We start from the raw sequence: 22,468 nt of genomic DNA, 5'->3' as shown, positions 1-22,468 counted from the left end.
TCATGTGCATTTGTTGCTCTGAACAGGTGTTAGGAGTATAGTTTTAGAATTAACCAAATCTTGCTGGCAGTTATGCAGTGAATGAAGGGGGTTTGACTTGCTTCACCCCTTGGCCTCACCCCTTCACTTACATATCATTTAGAATTTAAAAATATACACTATATGATTGTAGTGTAGTTCCCTCGCACCTGGTGCGCTTTTATTCAAAACACCTATGTATGTATATTGTCATAAATGACTATCTATTTTTGTGTGTGCGATCTGTGTGCTTCGCAAAGTGTTCTGTAATTGCTTTCCTTAAATATTAATATGATTATTTAGAATTCTTAAGAAATTAATTAAGGGAAAAGTTAAAATTCAACATCCAACAAGGAGGAGTTATTGAAATCTGAGGAATCAATGAAAATGGAGTTATAATAATCGAAGTCTAGTTGTTAAATTTCAAAATCATTTTTACGCAAATTTTAATAACTTTTTTACTCATGTTTGTGAAAAATGGGAGTGAATACTTATTTATTTGCATAAAATCTAAATTTAATGTAAAAATACGACTGTTAATTTCTTTAAGACTGTTAATTGTTTTAATTTTAATGCATGATATTAAAATAAGTCATGTTTCTCCAATGAGCATATAAATGTATAGAATTTATCCGTTTTTGCTAAATAAATCACTATATTATTAAAAGATAATTGACAACTATTCAAGTCATTTATCATACTGATTCACATAGTTAAATATAAAATAATAAATAAAGAGGGAATAAAAAAACAACATGAATAGGGTGGAATAAAGACTGTTCGTTTATTTTTAAGAATAATGTACACCACTATATCATCATCATAGTTGACCAGACAGCCCAATGTGAGCCAATGCCTTCCTCTGAAGATTTCTCAATGACGACTTCCGCTTTATCTTTGATCTCCAGTTGTTTTCATTAATTGCGAGAAAATCCACTGAGTCAGCCCATCTCAGCCGCGGCCTTCCCCGCTTTATTTTTCCAGTGGGTCTAAAAAGCAGTATCATTTTTACTGTGTTGTCGTCACTCATTCGAATCACGTGGGAGATCCAATTCATTATATTTATTTTTATGTATTTAATAATATCAGGTTGCTTATAAATCTTGTACAGTTTAAAGTTAAATCTCCTTCTCCAGTTATTGTTTTCATTTACACCATCAAGTATACCCCGCAAAATCTTTCTCTCAAATATTGCGATACAATTTTCCTCCAGTTTTGTATATACTATACCACTATATATATATTGTAATTTTTTTAGCTTTTAAACAATCCCTTTCTATAATGAAAAATATAAACAAATCGGTACTATGTAGACGAAGGGGAGATTCGGGTAAGACCGTGTAATAGGGTGAAACCAGGCACCTCTATTGTGTCGAAATTAGTTCTTCAAGGAGACAAACTCTAAATTGCAAGTCAAGGAGAAGAACCTACCATATTGTGTGTGTTGTTGATTATTTCATGGCACCTGCGCAGTTTTTCCACTATATCAACTCCCTAATGCTCTTTTTTTCACTAGGTTTTTTATTAAGAATTCCAGTCGGGGTCTCGCCAGCCCCGGACCCCAGGACAATCGTCTCCTCCCTTTAGTCCAGCCTTGACCACATCACATGTAAATTAGATGCATAATTTTCTTAAATTGTCATATAAAATAGAAACGTCTACTACTTTTTCATTGAATTTTTAGTATTTCTAAATTTCCCATGGAGTTTACATGTGTACCCGCATTTTGACTTTCTCTGGGAAAAAATCATTTAGAATAATAACTAAGCAATGAATATCTTGATTGAATTTGACAGTTCAGTTTCAACAGACCTTCGAATCTTAGCTAACCGCTCTTACCCCACTTTCCCCTACATTCGATCCCTTGGCTAAATTTTTGAACCTAAATTTTGCCCGGCAAGATAATTTTGTATTAACCACTATGTTATTTCCGAATTAATATATTTAGCCACGAAATTTGCAAGACAGAATTTTATAGTTTACCAGTTTATAGTTATAGTTAATATTATAGTTATGGTTTTCTAGTACACCGATAATTTTTTCAGAAATTTGAAGCAATTAAACTGTCATTAACATTTTAGGAAATATGTTTCGATTTTATTCGAATTGATAAAATAATAAATAAATAAAAAAAATTTCGTATTCCAATGAGCTTAGCCACAATTCCTTCTTCTAGTGGATATAAATATTTAAGACATTTTTTATAATTGAAAAGATATTTTAATAATTTGATTAAATTGAATAGTAATTATCATCTTCAGTTAAAATTAGAAAGTAAATTGTTGCTTCAAAAATTATTTCCATGCATTGAACTTTTTTTTAGTTTAAATAATTACAGCATTTATTTTGAAAGTTAAAATATTATAGCGACATGTGTACTTATTTCATACAGAGAAGGGAATTTCTTTTTTTAATATTCCAAACTTATCTAATGAGCTCCACTGACTATTAACTCTAGTTAAAATGTTGAAAAGTTGTTAGTAGTTTCCTTAAGATTGTTGTTACTTTATTTAATGTAGAAAAACTACATTCGCATTTATTAACTGAGAAGGAATTTCGTAACCTCAAATTCACACGGCCTTTTACATATACAAAGCTGCCAACTCTGAATTTTTCAGTTGACCTTGAAGTTTGCCAGTATCTCCTGATTTCTTATTTAATAAAAAAAAAAAATAATAATAATCTCAATTTTTGCATATTTTATGAAATTGCATGTTTTCAATTTGCATATTTTATGAAATTAGTTCGATAAATTTTCAATAAAATCGGAGAAGTTTATAAAAAGTTAGGACTTAGATGAGTATTTTAGCTACACAATGAAATGAGCCTCATTTATTATGTGATTTAAATAATCTTTTATTTTTAAATGACAAGAATATGTTTTAAATTTAAATTGCGTTATTGTTGTTAAAAATTATGAATTCAAAAAGAAGATAAAAACGTTTTTTATATCAATGTCCATTTGTCAACCGTAAGATATGGCAGTCATTTTAAAATTTTAGTTGTTCGTGTAATATAGTTTTTGCATTTTTTTTACTATAAAAATCTCGAAAATATTCCTAAATATTCTAAATTATTCTCTTATTTCGTAAAATCGAAAGAATTTTTACCTTTTCATTTTGACGAGAATGCAATTGTTCCAAATCAAGTTTAAAAGAAAATTAGGAAACGATTCCATACATGCACTTTACAGGATCGTTTGCTGAAAATACTTCATTTTTTTGGAACATTATTTCGTTTTAATTTTCGACAAATTCTTGTGTTAAGCTACGCATATTGAATTCTTCACCATCCTTAAAATTTCTATCCTTTTAAAATTTTAATAAGTTCCTATATAATTGGGTACTTACACTTCAAGAAGATCACAGATACCCACACGTGACCGATAACGTCAGAGCCAGCTGATCGTTTCTAAGCAAAATGGCGTGCTAAGTTTTGCTAAGTTTCACTGCACATCAGTTAGAATGTTAATTAACGTGAAGTTAATTAAATACAGCGCCGTCTCGCGCATCGAATTTGTTGAAATATAATTCTTTCTCGTTTACGTCTTTAACTCGATTTGTTTATGTATTTTATTGTAACCATGATATATTTTTGTTATGTGTACAAGGCAACTTGGAAGCATAATTAGTTTGCATATGTTCTACATGGCTTCATGCCTGCTTTTGTTAACTAAGAAATATATAGTGAAAGAATTAAAATCTTTGTGAAAAAAATCTTTGAGTAAGAATATAGAATGGGTAACGGGCTTCGCTTACTCAAAATAGAATAGAAAGAACAGTGCCGCGTTTCAACAACCAATCAAAATCGAGATAGCCACACTACGTCACTTGCTGGTTTCCCATTAAGCATAGGAAATTTCCACATTCACATTTTTCTAACCTTATAGGAAATATGTCTTTGAAAGGAATTCGCTATCGTAAAAATATCGTAACCAGCTGCGATTAGTTAAAAAATAAGTTTAAAAAGTGGAAATAAGAAAACGATTTTATGGATTCATTATTTCATGAATCGCTTGCTAAAAAATTTTTTCTATCTTTAAAATATTACTTTATTTGTAAAGTTATCTGAACAGTAGACAGACAATAAAATCATTTTATGACATTAGATTATACTACAAAAATATATTATGAAAACTGCTTTTTATCAATCAGGTGAATCAGAAAACGATTTCTGATTCACCATTTAAAAAACCGCTAGCTAATTTTTTTTCCCTTGCTTTAAAATATTTCTTTTTGAGTAAGATTATCTGAACAGAAACCACTAACATTATTTTAAGGTATTAGGTTAGCTTCATTTTATGATATTAGATCAATTAGAAGACGATTTCATAAATTCATTCTAAGAATCGCTTGCTAGAAAATTGTTCTTTTCTTCCTTCAAAATATTTCTCTTTTAGTAAGATTATCTTGATAGAAGACACTATTTTATGACGTTAGATTAGTATGAAGCATTTTTTTTTTTAGTAAATTTGACTATTTAGTTCTCATTTATTGAGAAAAATATGAAAAAGCTCAAAATGATTTAAAATTTAAAGAAACAATTATATTCCATCATTTCCTGCATACAATTAATCTTCTTCAGTCTGTATCCCATGAAACACTTTTCCCCATCGTAAGCCTTGTCCAAAGTAGAATGAGAGATGATGATATTTAGTACCCAATATAAAACGAGCTATCTAGACTCAGTAGACTCATAAACGTCATCACTGATTCTTTATCCACAGAGAATTTGCCCAATTGTTTCGTCAACCACCTTCTGGCGCTGCGGGCTGTTTGGGTCGTAAATCAGAGGTATAGGTAGTACAATGCAAACCTTGTGCTTGAGAAGTAATTGTTGAAAGTTACGCTGGCGGAGAGATAGTAGAAAAAAGAAAATAATTTGAATTGTAGATGTTATTGTATTTGGTTAGATATAAAAAATAAAACTTTTTTTGACTGATTTAGAAATGAATGCTGTATAAGCGGAACAAAAATGTGTAAACTTCATAAAATACTATGTTACGAACTTGAAATTATTTTCCCAGCCAGATACTTCTTACCGTAATATTAACAATTTAGTGTGATATTCGTGTCAAACAAAAGATAAACAATTACGCAGTTGGATTATTAGAAAAGAAATTTTAATTAAATTTTACGCAAAAAAACTTTTAAGAAAATGTGTGAGGAAAAAAAAAAACCATTAGAAAGTTTTTTTTTGGTTTAGATAGTACGCAAGACTTTTTATTTTAGGTATTTTTTTTTAGTTATTGCAACTTTAGGGTTTATATTTTTTAGAGCCAGTCTGTTTAAAAACAGTATTTGTGTTCTGTTTTAGTATATCTCCAGACACTTTTTTAAGATATTTTTTGTTAGTTTATTGCGTATTTTAGGCTTATATCTTCTAGAGCCAGTCTGTTTAAAGACAGTTTGTGTTCGGTTTAGCTAACACAAATTTGTGTTCGGTTTAGCTAACACAAATTTGTGTTCGGTTTTAGTATATCTCCAGATACTTTTTCAGATAATTTTCATTAGTTTATTGCAACTTTTAGGCTTATATCTTCTAGTGCTAGTAAGACTGTAATAATACATTACTTACTTTTTATTTTAATTTTTAACCAGAAATAACATTTTAGAAGAATCGAACAAAATTCTGTTTACTTAATAGCATCGGTATAAATAAAGTTTAGGTATAATTAGCCATCATTCAAGCAATTACCAATTATTTTTTGTACTAAGACAACAAAGTAAATTAAGTTCAATATGATGAGAGGGCAAACTTATTTAAAATTGTGCACAATAAAATATCTCAGAAATCCTCTATCCTCAGTTTAAAGAAACTTTCTCGTTCATGATCTTTCAAATAAATTTTTAAAAATTAAATAAATTAAAAAATCAAGTAAATTAATTAATTAAATAAATAAATAAACTATATATAACTCTTTCATCACTTAAAACAAAATTAATGAAAAGTTTGTAATCAATCTTCTGTTTTTAATCAATTCTAGTCATCGATTTATTTACAAATAAACTTTGGCTTGATAATATTGGGCTCATGGGGAAGACTACAGTACAAGTTTAAATATAAAGATTCGATGCACTGAAGTTGGGAAATAATAACATTAACCATTTCAAAACCTTGAACAGAAGTTCGTCATCTTCATTTATTTTTTTTAAAAAAAATGTCTAATTCGAGAGAGTGTAAAAGACTCGAAAACATCAAGTTAAATAAAAAATAAATTTGGACATTTAGATAATAAATAATTGGAAGAAGTTTCTAACATCTTCAATCACAAAGAATTTGGATTTGTGATTATTAAACAAATCGGGGTTTTTTTTCTTATTAAACAACTGTTATTGTGTAATAAAGTAACGTCTTCAATAAAATAATGATTACATTTATAATTTTTTATGAATTTTGCGGACAAAAAGATACAACTTGCTCTTATGCATTTTCTTTAGTTTTATATCATATGTTTTCATCGCTTTTTTTTTTTTATCCAAAAGATCTAAATAACTTTTTCATTTGACTACAATGAATCATGTGTTCTTAGGCGGCTTGTAATGTTAAAAAAAAAACGGAATGTTATAATAATAAATTATATAAATAACGTTAAAAACAAACAGAGCGATATATTTTCATTTTTCTTACTTTTTTTTTTAGTTTCTTTCAAGTATTCTATTCCTTAGCTATTTTACAGCAAATGCAGCTTGACCTTTAGGGCAAAATTAACGATCACCATCGGCCACAAGGCTACTGGATATAATAAATGGCGATTAAAAAATAATCCAACAGTTGCCTCTGCGTTAAAATTGTACCACGTTTGCATTTTTTTATTATTATCATTTTGATAAATATGGAATTATTGTGATGTTCTGAAAATTGTTTATTTTCGCAGTCGTTTCCTTAAATTTATTTAAATTAATATTTATAATTTTTTATAAATATAATAATTATATAAACTTAATTAATTTTTTTAATTATTAATGAAATATCACATATTCTAATCGCACATTTTCTATTTTTTTTCTGGATGTTTCAGGAAATTAGGGTTTGTCTGGAGAGGGGTTACGGTCAATCTGAAATTAACAACTAATATTTCAACTAACACACATATCGACTTCTAACTTGTCATTGCATAGTATTTAACAATATTTCATTTTGTGCTCAACTTTATTTTTCATTTTTTTGCAGGGGCTTCCTTGAAAAGCCGTCCATAGTCATGGTTGTGTGCAACACGTCACTGATGCAGCTTCCGGCTGCTTACATTTCCGGACTATGCCAATTAAGTGCAATCCCTGCTATAACATGTAATCAACGATTCCAACCGTTGATAGGAGCTGGAGCTCCTATTCCAGGACCTCCACCAGTACTCCCTTCCGCCACAATCCGTCTTCCACCGCCATCTAGTCCAAGAAATACTCCACCAGACTCTGCAACCGAAACAACTGTCATTCCTTGCAGTGGTGTAAACTTAATCCCTGGAACCACAAATTTAGTTTCATTGACTAACGGTGTTAACCCTGTAGTACCTTTGACTGAAGGATTCACGTCAGCATATATTCCGAAATTAGCCAATACTCAAGTTACTTCCACAAATTTTACACCCCCACCTAAGTGCATCTACTCACCCTTGACTACTACAGGACTAGTACAATGTACACCGAGAATTATAACTGGACAATCAGTGCTACAATGTACCCCAGGAGTTTGTCCAATGGCCCCTACTATATTGCCGCCCAATCCACCAATGGAGCCACCTTTAACTATACTACCTACCACTGTTGTGCCTAATACATCGACTATTTACTTTAACCATGGACCTTCCTTTTCTTCCAATCTTGTGGGGTCTACAGCAATATCTTCATGGAAGCAATCTTAGTAAGTTTTGTCCTATCTTTTAAAGTTTTGTATCATTTTTTATAGTGTACTACATTGGTAAACAGAATAAGAAAATCTACCTCATCTTTACCAGATGATGAGATTAGCCTATGCACTATATGAAAGCAAATAGTACTCTTACTGGTTGTTCACTTTTCAAATAAGATCGTCACATTAAGCATCATCTTATACAATAATTAATATTATGTAGGTAATTGTGAATATACATTATACATAAAACATTTTTTTAAACAAATGTTTTTTAGAAATAAAAATGTTTAGGAAATTTAAGACAAAGTAAATAAGAAGAAATTAAAGGTCATACAGAATTTTCAAAATCATTTTTATATAGCGTATTTTCATTTTTGTATAAAAAGCTTTTATTTATTCTTTTTAAAAGTGTTGATTTTAATGATTTTTTTTTGTATAAAAACAGAAAGATATTAGTTGATAAATTTACTATCGCAGAATTGCCGGAAATAGAAGTTCTTCTAAAATTACGTAAGCGTATGTTCGTCAATTTTAAACTCCCCTTTGTCAACAACAAGAATCGATATACAACCCCCTTCTCATCAAAATTACTTAGTTTTTGCTTTGACTTTCACTGTAGTGTTCTAATTTTTGGAATTTTAAATTTTTCCGAATTAAGTTTTTTTTAAATTTTTTTTGTACCTACATTTATACCACATATAAAAAAATTTAAAATAAAAGGTTATTAGTGGTTTAAGTTCATTGTCCATGGCCCTCTAGAGGTTCAAGGGGGTTTAAGTTCATTATCCATACCCCTCCCCCATGCCAGCAAAAATAAGCAAATCAAATCCCCAACTCCTTCCTTAAAGGTGCTTACGTAATATTTAAACGATCCTTAAGTACGAATTTTATGATTACCTTTAATACATACTGGAGGGTTTAAAGAAAGTTAATTGTTAATGCCTAATTTTAATTCTTAACAATCACTAACATTAATTTTATTAGCCATTAATACAAGTAATGATACAAGCTGATTCACAAATCTAGCCTTTCAAACTGTTATAACAATGAATAAAATAAAAAAAAACGCTAGATTCCACTTCTCAATTCGTTCTCCTTTAACTCATGCGTAAAATCAGTTGGACCATTTTTTTAACAGCTTCTTTCAAACTGAGCTACATCCAGAATCACTTTCTAAATTACCCTTTTTTTTCGATCCAGTAATCCAACGTCATCTTTTTTTATCTTCCATAATGCTTTTATTTTTCTTTAAATAAATCAATGGAAAAAAAAGTACCGCCTGTAAAAAGATTTTATGCCATAAGCTGAACATTCAATTCCTTGGGCTGTCGTTTCCGGAATTTCCTTATGAATTACAACGCATTCTGTTTTGAGTTATACACCTAGCGCAGCTACGCAACTATTCCCATTGTGGAAAGCACACCTTCTTGCAAGATCAACAATTATTTTAACTCAGGACCATTGTCTGACCACTTAAAGCAGACGCATAGGCAAAAAAAATAAAACAACTGTCATTCCATTTTTTACGGCTACTTGTTCTCCATGGAAGCTTTTTGCGGATTTTGGAATATCCTAAACAAGATGCGCTCACTCTTTTTTCATTATACTCAGTTCACTCGGGGTAATATTTTTCTAGACGAACAGCATTCAACCTTGGCCATGTAATATTAGACTTTTAACATCATTCATGTATATAAACACTTTATGGCCTCGATTTGAATACGGTATTTTAACATTATAACATTCCTATTAGTTCGCGAAGCATTGGAGCTTTGTTAGAAAATGGTTAAGGTTTCAAATAAGAAAACACAATTTACGGCGGATTACGATAGAATCGTATTTATAGTTCGCATTTGTTTTCATTAAAAGTTCGAGGAATACCGTAATTATAATTTTTAAAATGGTGTAGCCATCCGGGCAACGAGACTTATAATATTTATATACATCGGCATTCCATGGCCTTTGGATGCGGGGCATTTTAACACTTCTTTAAAGAGATATTAATTCGGAAGCTATTGGAGATTTTTTATCAAATTAATAATAAAAACATGGTTTAATATTCGATGCTTACGATCTAAACTATAAGAATATACATATCAATATCATATACTAAGTTTTTTTTTCACCTTAATTAATGTTTTGATAAAAATTGTAGGAATATGTTTAAAATGCTACAGTAAATAGCTATAGCTTAAGAAAATTGGAACTAGGAACACTGAAATTTTCAGTTCCCACAACTATTGTATTGTAATTGGTAAAAATTTTTTGTATTTTTATTCGCCATCATTTTCGGAAAGCGAGTGACGAAAATAAAAAAATAAAAATTCCCCAGTGTGTAGCGATAAAGCTCTAATCGTAAGAAAAAGCAAGGTGAAAAACAATTAAATTATCTATTGTCCAAGTTTTATACGCAGATGCTTTTTTTTTTTTTTTTTTTTTTTTTTTTGCCAAGTTTTTTATGCAGAATAATTGTAGTGATTTGAGTGAATTTATTTTCTCAAGAAGAAAATTCACCTACATATTTTTTGTTACCCAACAAAATGGAGTGTTTCGTAACAAAAATTAACAAGTTATTACTTTTTTGAAGCATAAAATTTTCAACGCGAATTGGAAGTTACGTGCTCTTCTTTTTTCTTTTTTTTTTCATTGACATATTCTACGGAAGAAAAAAAATAGTAAAAATAATAGTAAATAGTAAAAAAAGTTATAAAAGTACAGTAATAGTAATAATTTTGAATAGAATAAGTTTCTCTTACTTTTTGCATTAAGTTCCGCCAAATTAAGTTGCATTAAGTTCCGCCGGTTACAACTATCAAACTTACATTATTTTTGTAGGATAAAAAATATGTAACAACAATATTAAAAGACTGTTAGTATACTGAAAAAGTATTTAAATGGCTTTTTAAGATTACCATTCATTTTTTTATTTCAAGAGGTGTTGTCCCTTGTCAGTAAGTCAATTAAAATCAATCTAAATAATACTAATTGTATTAGTTTCTCTCCTTTTGTTCTCTTGTTTACTTAACCATAAATGAATAAATAGTGCGAATTTAGCTTGTTACTAACTTCTTGAATATTTGATAATCTTTTGAAAATTAAAGCGAATTTCGTTAAAGAGATTCAGTAATGAATTTTTTTAAAGTAATTTCTCCAGTCCCCAAAAACTGAGCTTCCAGTTGTATTTTACCAAGATGCTCGGATATTTGTTTATCAGATTAAAACTTCTCAGTCTTCTTCCGAACTATTCATTTTGATAAAGAAAAGTTTTTAGTTTTATAGAAGAAAACTATTATATGGTTGTAAAACTCATTAATATATAACAATATATTGAAAGTTTCGCCTCATTAGGCAAATTTAATTTTCCTCCCTTTCCGATTGAAAAAAGTTTTCAGTTGAGAAGTGAAAGTTATTTCTTGAAGTGCTGGTCTACTTCATAGGTAGGTTTTCAACGATAATAAGTTGCTAAAACTATTATTCAATGATATAAGCAAAAGTTGCAAAAATATAAGCAAAACTTGGTTGTTAACAAAATAAAAGGCTCGAATATCAAAGTTTATAAACTTGTGCAATAAAAACTGGATCGTACCGGAAACTAAATAGGCGAGATGGTGTTTTTTCCTACAATTATTCGGGTGAAGAGAAAGCAACTCATGTCATCAATAAAAGAGTGATTGGGGTTGAAAAAGAGATCACAAAGCTGGCGTCTTTTTTTTTCTTTTTTAGAAATTACCGAAAAGGAAATGCTTGTGTGGAAGAAGATATCCTCAGCATATGTGTTGGGATTTACGACCAATTAAGAAACAACCCGACAGGGAGAGTGGAACGTTTGGGATGCAATATCCCGAATGTTGTTTGCTCTTCGGCCCCTTTGTTCGAAATCGAGTGTGACCAAGAAGGGACGGAAAGTGGATGGTATAGGCCTTGGCCAAGGTATAGGCCTTGTAAATTGAGACGTCTCCTTTGTCGCTATTAGTGCATATCGCCTTTGGCTATGTTTGGCGGTGAATGTTTTCAGCAAGTCTCTAGTCTGAGATTTTAGAAAAGATAAGATAGGAAATGTGTTGATTGTGGGTGGCTTCTCCTTTGCTTCCCTTCTGAAAAGTTGCAGATTTCTTACTCTTTTATTTATTACGATTTTTCACTTGACAAAATATCTATTACTCATCCAAAGCCTTGGGATACAAAAATCCTCCTACATCCTTGATGAGCAAGTCATAACAGTGTTTTTTTTTTTAATCAATAATATGGATGATCAGTAGCATCTAAAGGAATAGGAAGGGTTTGATTTGCTTATTTTTGCTGACAAAGAACATAAGGATGTTCAGAATCGGTCTGATTGGGCTTATACTTAAATAGTTTTATTGTTGTTTTTTTTTGTTTCTTTATTTGCATCTATTATGGGAGTCCCGTTAGGGTTGGTGAAGAACGTTCACTCACTTTAAAGTCTGCTAATTGCCATGGATTTTCGGAAAAAGCAATTGTTAAAATAAAAATGTTTGATTTCAAATTAAACATTTGATCTGTGCATCAATAAATTCAAATGAATGGTCTAAGATTAAATCGAATTGAATCAACTTATTCGAGTTAATGGATTTGCATCGTTTATTCAAATCAATTTATTTTCAAAATGAATCAAGAAAATTTTATGCGATTTAATTAATTTAATCAAATTACTGATTCAAATCAAGAGATGAAAACAAATTATAATTAAAATCCCTGGAGCATCTTAATTAAAACTAGTGGCTTTAAATCAGATAAAAATGAGGATGACTAAAATTTTTTAAACAATTCATTGGAAGTTATAATTTTTTTTTTTTTTTTTTTTTTTTTGATTGTTTCACATGATCTACTCCAGAAGATTCATTTCAATCACCAGATTGTCATTGATTAAAGCTGCAAAATAAAGAAAAGTGTAAAAATTAGTGCTTTAAATGTATTTTCATGCATTATTCTCTTATTACCTTAATTCTTCCCCAACTAATTTTATTTTCATTTAAAGTTGCTTGTACTTTAGTGGTGAAGTATAGGATATAATTTTTTTAAAATTTTGTTAAGAGGATTTAATTAAAATCCCTGGAGCATCTTAATTAAAACTAGTGGCTTTAAATCAGATAAAAATGAGGATGACTAAAATTTTTTAAACAATTCATTGGAAGTTATAATTTTTTTTTTTTTTTTTGATTGTTTCACATGATCTACTCCAGAAGATTCATTTCAATCACCAGATTGTCATTGATTAAAGCTGCAAAATAAAGAAAAGTGTAAAAATTAGTGCTTTAAATGTATTTTCATGCATTATTCTCTTATTACCTTAATTCTTCCCCAACTAATTTTATTTTCATTTAAAGTTGCTTGTACTTTAGTGGTAAAGTATAGGATATAATTTTTTTAAAATTTTGTTAAAGAAATTAATTTAAATTAGGTTTTATTTTACAGAAAATTAGGTTTCATTTTACAGAACATACAAGTCGAAAAATTAAACAACGATGTGTAGTACAAAATGTCCACCTTCCTCCGCAAAAAACTGCATGAATTATTTTTGAACTCGAAATTGTTTTAAATCAGAAGAAAGTATTGTATCAAATTCCAAAACAAGGCTAGAACATTTTAAAAATGCTTGTTCTTTTCATAATTTTTTCAATATATTATTAGAAATATTGCATTTTCTTTACAAAAAGTTCCGTAAGTTAATAACCTCAAAGTTCCGCGGAACAGCATTTGGGAACCACTGTAGTAATATAACATAATATACGTAACAATAACCACTTACTTAATCACTTAAAATAAAAATATATTTTGATTACTTAAAATAAAAAGAAATATCTCTATTCGAGTATAATAATTAAAAATAAAATAATTCTAAACTTTTTTTTTGAATAAAATAAAGGCCTTAATAATAAGAAAAAGTTGGTCTTAACGTTTTTCTTTAAAATTTCAGAACAAATTACTGAACCTTGATCATCGATAATATAAGCCCCTAAGAAACAAATTATAAAATTATAAAACCCATCCAGGAAGAGGGTGCTTGGAAACCGAATTTATGCTTATGAGTAGCATTAAACATTGATACAATTTTAGCTGCAGCAGACGAATCTCTTTTTTTCCCCTTCCAATTATTTGAAAGAGAGCACCATATATGTTTACTGACTTACAGTTCTACTTAATGAAAAATGTATTAATGAATTTCAAAAAAGTTTGGAGTACAGCACGTTCTTCAATGACTATATATATACCTTTAATAGGGTACTTGCAACTCGAGAAGAAGTGGAGTGATTACGCCTAATCATGTCTCTTAAATTAGCTAAATTCGATACCTCTAAATGACGTCACGCGTGTGTGTCGAATCTCACTGACTTCACCTGCAGGTATCAAATCCTTTATACGAGGTGAGCACAAATATATTCAACGTGGATGACACGTAGAATCGACGTCTTCAATTTAAAAAAAATTTTAAAAGCGATTTAAAAGCAGGTTTTCAAATTTTTTTTTAAGCGTAGCGCTTGGGAAGCGTGTTTCTACCTGTATAATTATAAATAATGTAAATGAACCGTAATTTAACGGTAATAAACAGTAATTAAAACATGAAAAAAGAGGCCAATACACCAGAAATATTTTTGATGTAGTTCGAATATAGGTAATTTGTCGTTTTTAATATGGTGAACTTCTAAAAGTGTTTTAATCCTACTCGAACAATGTAAAGCCTGCGAGAATGGCAAGGCCAAACTAATTATTATTATTATTATTATATGATTTTTTTTTAATTGCATCGATATACATCTTTCAATTTTAAGCATTGCTGTACTGCATCATGCATATTTTGTGCAGTAAACATTTACCATTTTTTTTACCTCAGCTAGTATAATAATGAATGTTATTAATATAATAATTATGATTATTTTTTGGTAAAAAAAAAATCGAATTCTTTTTATTTTATATTTTAACACAAATAGGTCGACATTGTTTTAGGTGCATAAGCTGTCACAATAAACATAAAAACAAAATGGCTGTGAAATCCTTCACTAGACTTTAAATGCGACACACACATAAACTCATTAGACTGAAACAAAAACAAAAAAAATATCGAAACAGTAGAGGAAGAGATGTGTTATTTTCTTTTATCAAAAGGATCTGTAAAAGTGAATCAGAACACAGCAGGGAATATAAAAATGAAAATAAAACAATAAAATCTCCAAGGATGATAGAGCGTTTCTCTTCTTCTAATATCATTACTACCGTAAAATGAAACAGATGGTGAGAAAACGATGTTTTACCGTTAGACGACAGTTACGAAAACGATATTGATTGATTTTTTTTTTTACATCAAAAAACAGACATCAAGTTTAACAAACCGAAGTGAAGAAATGTTAGGGTGTCGTAAATATTCATTGGGCACGATATGCACATTCACCGTGTCGATGTTGTGCAATTAATAATGCAAAAAAAAAAATTTTATTCTATCGTTAATTCTGAATAATTAATAATTCTATCGTTTGAAAAAGAACAAAAATGAATCTATCTTTTGTTAAGGAATAGCTAAAATTTAGAAAGGAAAAAAAAAAAAAAAACAGGGATGAGTTTTTTCTGCTATTTTTTCAACTAAATAAAAAGAAAAATTGTCATTTTCAAAAAAGATTCCGCTTTTTTAAATTCCCGAAAAAAGTAGCCATTTTTCATGCCATGTAAACGCAATTTCAAATTTACATTCCCCCGTTTTAAAATCACACTTTGATTCGTATTCATGCGACTTAATAAAAAATCACATCCATATTCGTGTTCACAATTTAATAAAAAATGTGCCCTGATAAATTTTTATTAAAACGTAGATAATTTCTTTTTTCTTGCTCAACTTTTAAACATTTTTTAAAATTATATAAAATATAATTATATACCTAACATATGAATATCTATTTTAATCTTTTTTAGTATTTTACCAAACTATATACAACAACTTTTAACAAACTATAAACTATACAATGGTAATATATATATATATATATATATATATATATATATATATATATATATATATATATATATATATATATATATATATATATATATATATATATATATATATATATATATATATATATATATATTAGCATGCATGCATGCAATGTACACTAATGTGGAAAAAACTCTAAAAATGCATTAAAATTAAAGTTGTTTTAAAATTCAACTCACGCAACCACTTTTGAATGACAAAACTAAAAAAAAAAAAATTATATTAATTACATGTAATATTAATTACATATAATATTAATTACATATAATAACGCTGTATAAACATAATAATGTAGAATTTTGAGATTTGAAATTAAGATGAATGATTTACAAACTTCAGTTCAACGGAATTAGGGGGACCGGAAAGTAATGTCGTTTCAGCGCATTACTTCCCGGTCCTCCTAATATATATATATATATATATATATATATATATATATATATATATATATATATATATATATATATATATATATATATATATATATATATATATATATATATATATATATATATATATATATATATATATATATATATATATATATATATATATATTATATATATTATATATTATATATATTATATATATATATATTATATATATATATATATATATATATATATATATATATATATATATATATATATATATATATATATATATATATATATATATATATATATATATATATATATATATATATATATATATATATATATATATATATATATATATATATATATATATATATATATATATTATATATATATATATATATTATATATATATATATATATATATATATATGTATATATATATTTATATATATATATATATATATATATATATATATATATATATATATTATATATATATATATATATATATATATATATATTTATATATATATATATATATATATATATATATATATATATATATATATATATATATATATATATATATATATATATATATATATATATATATATATATATATATATATATATATATATATATATATATATATATATATATATATATATATATATATATATATATATATATATATATATATATATACTAATGTATATTTTTCACTAAAGGTAAAATTTTTATTTTCCCCAAAAGTTATACTTTTCGATTTTTCTTTTTTTTCTTTTTTTTCTTTTTTGTTTAACTGAATATCTTAGTTGGTATTAAGTAAGTTAAAATTGTTTAGTTGCAGTATCTGATTAATATGATATTTTTTTACGCATTTTTCAATTTTCTCGTCTAACTTATTAGCATTTTTTTTTTTTTTAATAAGAAATAACACTTTACTACGAATTGTGAACCCATTGCGCAAACAAAAATGGCAAAACAACGTAACCTCACTTCAATATTTTGAAAAAAAAAAGCTGTGAACTAGATCAGAAACTTAGACTTAAAGAAAATATTTTCTGACCCCCCCCCCTCCCTCTGATGCTTTGATAGTTCTCGGACCCAAGTCTCTCAAAACATCAGATTTACTTTAATTTGTTGTACTTTAAATGCTTGAACAAAAATTTGATGGATAAATGCAGATAGTCAAAACTTTGGCTGTCTCTTTAAGTACAGAATTACTTAGGCTCTTCACACCGGTTGTCGCATAACGCTTCTAAATGCCCTCTCACTTTGTCTTTGGCTTGGAATCTTCCTTTAATTTTTTAATTTATTATCTTTTAAAATCCTCGCTCATTTGTCATTCCTATGTCATTTTTGGTTTCTTACCATTTCTTTATATACAATACCAATGTTCAATGCTCTAGTGCTAAAACATGTCTGCAACATTCATGGCCTGTTCCTGCACTTAGTGAAACAGTATACAATGCTATGAAACTGTGGACAAGCCCATTTTTTTTTCTCAAAAATCCCCCGATAATTTATTGGCTAGAAAATGTTGGCGAACATTAACAATTCAAGGGCAATATATGACCCAAGTTTTGAAATTTAACTATTGTCTGTAAAACGTTAGCGTGGAAAACTAATTATCTAATCAATTAATTTTCTTATTCCAGTGGCATGGAACAAGTATGGCAGTATGAATTCAAGTCCTTATTTTCACAGTACATACCTCATTCATGGCTTCTGTTACCTGTCCTCGCAAAACCTGACGGCATATGGAACGCAAACGTGGATTCAGCCAAAGTGCGATTTTGCTGCGAGGTAATTTTCTAAACACTCTTCCTCTCTATGATAATTCTATGATATTATCTAAGCAGGAGAATAAAATGTATGTTATTTGCTATTCACAGGAATGCGGACACGGTTGGACATCTATGAAAGGACGCGTTGCTTTTTGGTTTGTACTCAATCCAGCCACTGGAGAAGGTGTAGTTTGCCTCAAGCTTTATGGTCAACAGTGCGATCGCTGCAAAAGTGGGAATTATGAAGCAGCCATGTGGTATCCAGAAGAAGTTTTGAAGGTATGTCTAAATAGTAATATATTTATAAGTTTCATTGATGCCAACAAATCAAGTTTTCCATAGGATTGTTTTATGCTTAATTTAATTTCCGTAACCAAACCAGCTCAAGAAAATGTAACTAATTGTCCTCTTCCGAAGGCAGGCGAATGGGTAGTGAGAATTTCCAAACGTGGTCTTCTTGCAGCAGGTATTATGTGACTGACCACGGTCCTCAGGCTAGGTTTAAAAAGCCTGCTCTTAAGAATACTCAATAATAATGGAAGCCAAAGAACATTTTCCCTCCCTGCTTATAGAGATGTTTTTAAAAATTCGTTTAGTTTAACATTATTTGTAGCATTTAGCTATACTCAAAAATTCGAGGAGTATAAGAAAAGAAAATAATCTGTATATGAGACAAGTCAGGGATCAAGTTTGCACTTGATTGTTAGGACGTTATACCACAGGAGAAACTTTTCATGGCAAATTCTGTTTCACCTCAATAAGAAAGTATGGAATAGGTGAGTTCACCTAGAGTAAACAATTAAATTTTAAATACTAAAAGGAAATTTTCGAAATATCAAAACAAGAATTAATTAAGAGAAGATAACTTTGGATTACGCAGTAAGGAACTTTTCCAACAATTTGTTTGCATTTTGATGTTTTCAAATTTTTTTCATTGCTTACTTTAGGTTTGTCTGAACTCACGTTTTCTATACATTAAATTAGTTATGGAAGTGAAAGAGAATAATTCTGGAGGTAAAAAAGTTTTTCTCTCCGTGTGACGTCCTCTTAACGCTGTTTTTCAAAGTTCTGTCGTCAAAGAAACTAAAAAAAGCCATCGTTGAAGTGCCTTATACCTGAAGCAATGCGATGATTTTAAACTATATACGTAATCTTGCAGTGAAGAATTATCTGGGCTTTAGAACAGACAAATAACTTGACTATTTTAAAAGTTTGGTATAAATTAAATATAAATAAAATTGAAGAAAAAAAATCTAAATTTTCATCATATAAGAAAAAAAATGCAGGGGAAAATTTTTATGTAATCAGTATAGTTTTAAAAATAAAGAACACTGTGAGCAATTATATATTTAACTTATTTGAGTAGTATGCCATAAAATTATTTAATTTTAAATATTTCAAAACTTTTTTAAAAATCGCCATTTTGGCGACATTTTTCTTCTCAAAAAACCTTCGAAAAACAGCCTAAAAAATCAATGGTCCAGAAAGTAAAAACAAGCTGTCCCAATGCTGCTGACCACTTTGACATCATCATACCACTGCTCTCAAAAAATGTGAAATCTTCATTTGCTTAAATACTTTTTATCCAGCTTTTTAAACCAATTAATTCTTTTCTGTAGGTTTTGGTTAATATATACAACCGAGTAGGACAAGTATATTATGGATTTCAACAAGCACCTTACCACAGAGCAAGACGAGCTGGTAAACCAAGAACCCCTCATAACAGCGAGCTCTGCCAAGCTTGCAAGGATGGTGTTTGTTCAGAGAGAAGATAGCAACCTCCTTCCAAATATTTTTTCTGTTAGTGTTCAAAACTTTCATACTTTGTAAAAACTTTACTGTAACATAATGAGCTGTGTTTTTAATGTGTATTTTTTTCTTGTTTTTTTTGGCAGCTGACTCAAAATCTGAGCGGGTGTACACTTACAATTTTTTCTCTTTAATTAGTTTAAGGGAGGATAAGATAATAAACTATCCAAAAAAAATTTAAAAAAAATTTTTTTTTTTTGTTTTGTTATGAAATAGGCATTAACATGAGTAAGAAATTAATTTGTACTAATTGATAAGTAAAAAAATTAATTTGATAAGTAAGAGCTAGTTTACTCACTGTATATTTATTGAAAAGTACAAGAGTTCATACAAGCCAAATGCTTCATTATAAAACTAATTTCAGTTAATACTTATTAATGCTCCAGTTATTAATTTCAGTTTTTTTATGATACTAATTTCAGTGACTTCCTTTGGAGGAGAGGCGTAGACATACATCTTTTGACCGCAAGGATACGATTGTTTAATGAAAAAAAAATATATTATAAATTTTCAAGTTAAATAAATCTAATTATCTTACATTGGTCTTTTATTATCTTATTTTATCTTATCATTTAGTCACATTCTAAGGTCACTGAAAAATTGGGTATTATTTATATTTTTCACGTCATTCTGAAGGGCATTTTTAGGGAATAACTAACAATCATTTGTTGTTTATTTTCTTATTTGTTTAATTTTTTTTCACTTCACCATCATGAATTCATCTTCCTTTCCTTCCAAAATAAAGTTATTTATTTCATCTGCATATTTTGTTTTCCGATTAAGTTTTTTTTAAGCTTAGGATGATTATAGAATATTCACTACAAAATCATGCTTTTATTATTATTTTGAAATATATTGTAATTGTTTAATGACTCATTTGATTTGTTGATTTCTTTTCCTTCTTTTTTAATCTCGGAGGCAAATTATATATCTTTTTGAGCCACCGTTATGATCGTAACCTACCTGTATAATTATTAAAACCCAAAGAGTTATGAAGTTTTACAAATATTTCTTAAATTGTCTAAATATCTAACAAATTCATTGAATGAAACTGAAGGTATATGTATTGCTTGAGAAGGGGAAAAAAAGGTAACTGGCAAAATCATTTGGAAATTTTAAGTTTTCATTTTATCGGGCAAATCAATGAATATAAATTAAATACCATTTATTATTCATGCTACATCACCAACATCTTCAAAAATGGTCTAATTTGTAAGCATGAAAATTTGCATTGCCTAATTATTCTGAAAACCCAAATGCATACTAAATTAAACATAGCGAATATTTTTAGGATTTAATGAAATTTTAAAATTAATTTATCATAACATCATTTCTCATGACTTTTTTGTTGATGTCTTTTAAATTTTATTAATAGCAGTATATATAAATTATTTTGGAGATGATAATATAACTTTTATAACTTACTCATTAACAATTTTTAAAAAAATCGAAAGAAAAAGTACAAATAATATTAGTTTAATATTGTTTGAATTCATTTTTTTTTTATATTCAACAAATACAATTACATTGTATTTATTTTTTAGATGTTAAAGTTTTTCTTCTTTTTTACATAACAACCTAAAAATTAACAAATTTTTCGAAAATTATTTAAAAGGATTTTTTTTAAAGCACTTTTTCTAGTTCGTTTCATGAAATTTAATATTAACCCCAAATAACTGAATAAATACTATTTTCCTTTTTTAAAAAAAAACTAAAAACAGTTACCTTTTTCGAACAAGTACTATGCAACTTGATACTATTTTTGTGATTTTATTGGTCTTTCAGTACTTATTGTGGCAATAAAGTGCTATAGTCATTCCAAATTCGACAGTGATTTTTCATCTTTCAGATCTACTTAAAAGTTTTTTTTACTAATTCATAAATTGACTTGTAAGTAAATGTGCAAATTTTTTTTAAATGTTTTTCGAGCCAGAATATAAATAATGAATGTTTTATGTGATAAATGTTTCCATATGTTGATAATATTTATATCACAATGTTTCTGGTTCATGTTATGTAAATGGTAAATAAAATTTTATTTTAAAAATTTGTGTCAAGTCTAAAGAATGTCTTGATAATATTTTATGTACAAACTTCATGTACAAACCTGATTTGCTTGCAGCCTCTCCATAAAATTGACTAGTAAGCTCTATACTAAAGGAAAATTTGCAAGTTTTTCCACTTGCAACTTAACAAGACAATATAAATTTCAATACAACTCATTATTATATTTAAATCTTAGTGATCTAATAAAGGCGTTTTTTAGAAGAACACTACAATAAAACATTTAAAAAAATGAAATAAAACTTTATTAAGAGTAGTAAATGGATTATAATGGAAATCAATCATCATTTGTCCTCAACAGTTAAGTGCATGCAACGTAAAAAATATGTAAATTGTATTTCCTTTTGCATAATTCCACCATTTAAGAATGTCCTGCAGACTTTAAATGCATAAAATTCAACTAAAAAAATCAAGCTGTTCTAATAATTTTTGTTAAAATAACATTTGTCATTTACCCTTACTCCAATTCTCTAATTAAAAAATAACATTAAAGTCATTACTTTTGTTATTAAGTCGCTGAATTTTGTTCATTTCTGTTTACTGTTACAAA

General features: G+C 28.1%; 1 protein-coding gene across 3 annotated transcripts in view; it reads left to right on the top strand.

Annotated features, from left to right (window-relative positions):
- LOC107440074 (uncharacterized) overlaps nt 1–21,901 on the top strand; it is a 44,309-nt gene extending 22,408 nt beyond the window's left edge. For all 3 annotated transcript variants that reach the window (XM_071184153.2, XM_071184154.2, XM_043043508.3), the window contains exons 2-5: nt 7,192–7,878; nt 17,917–18,064; nt 18,154–18,324; nt 19,665–21,901. In XM_071184153.2, the coding sequence (XP_071040254.2) occupies nt 7,192–7,878; nt 17,917–18,064; nt 18,154–18,324; nt 19,665–19,820 (1,162 nt within the window). In that variant the 3' untranslated portion in view covers nt 19,821–21,901. The remainder of the gene's footprint in view (nt 1–7,191; nt 7,879–17,916; nt 18,065–18,153; nt 18,325–19,664) is intronic.
- Nucleotides 21,902–22,468: the final 567 nt, after the last annotated feature.

The sequence above is a fragment of the Parasteatoda tepidariorum genome, chromosome 10 (genome assembly GCF_982258835.1).
Source record: "Parasteatoda tepidariorum strain Cologne lab strain chromosome 10, Ptep-v5.0, whole genome shotgun sequence".
In the NCBI taxonomy this organism is placed as follows: domain Eukaryota; kingdom Metazoa; phylum Arthropoda; class Arachnida; order Araneae; family Theridiidae; genus Parasteatoda; species Parasteatoda tepidariorum.
Note: the sequence above shows the minus strand (reverse complement) of the source record. Positions and strands in the feature narration are given on the sequence as shown.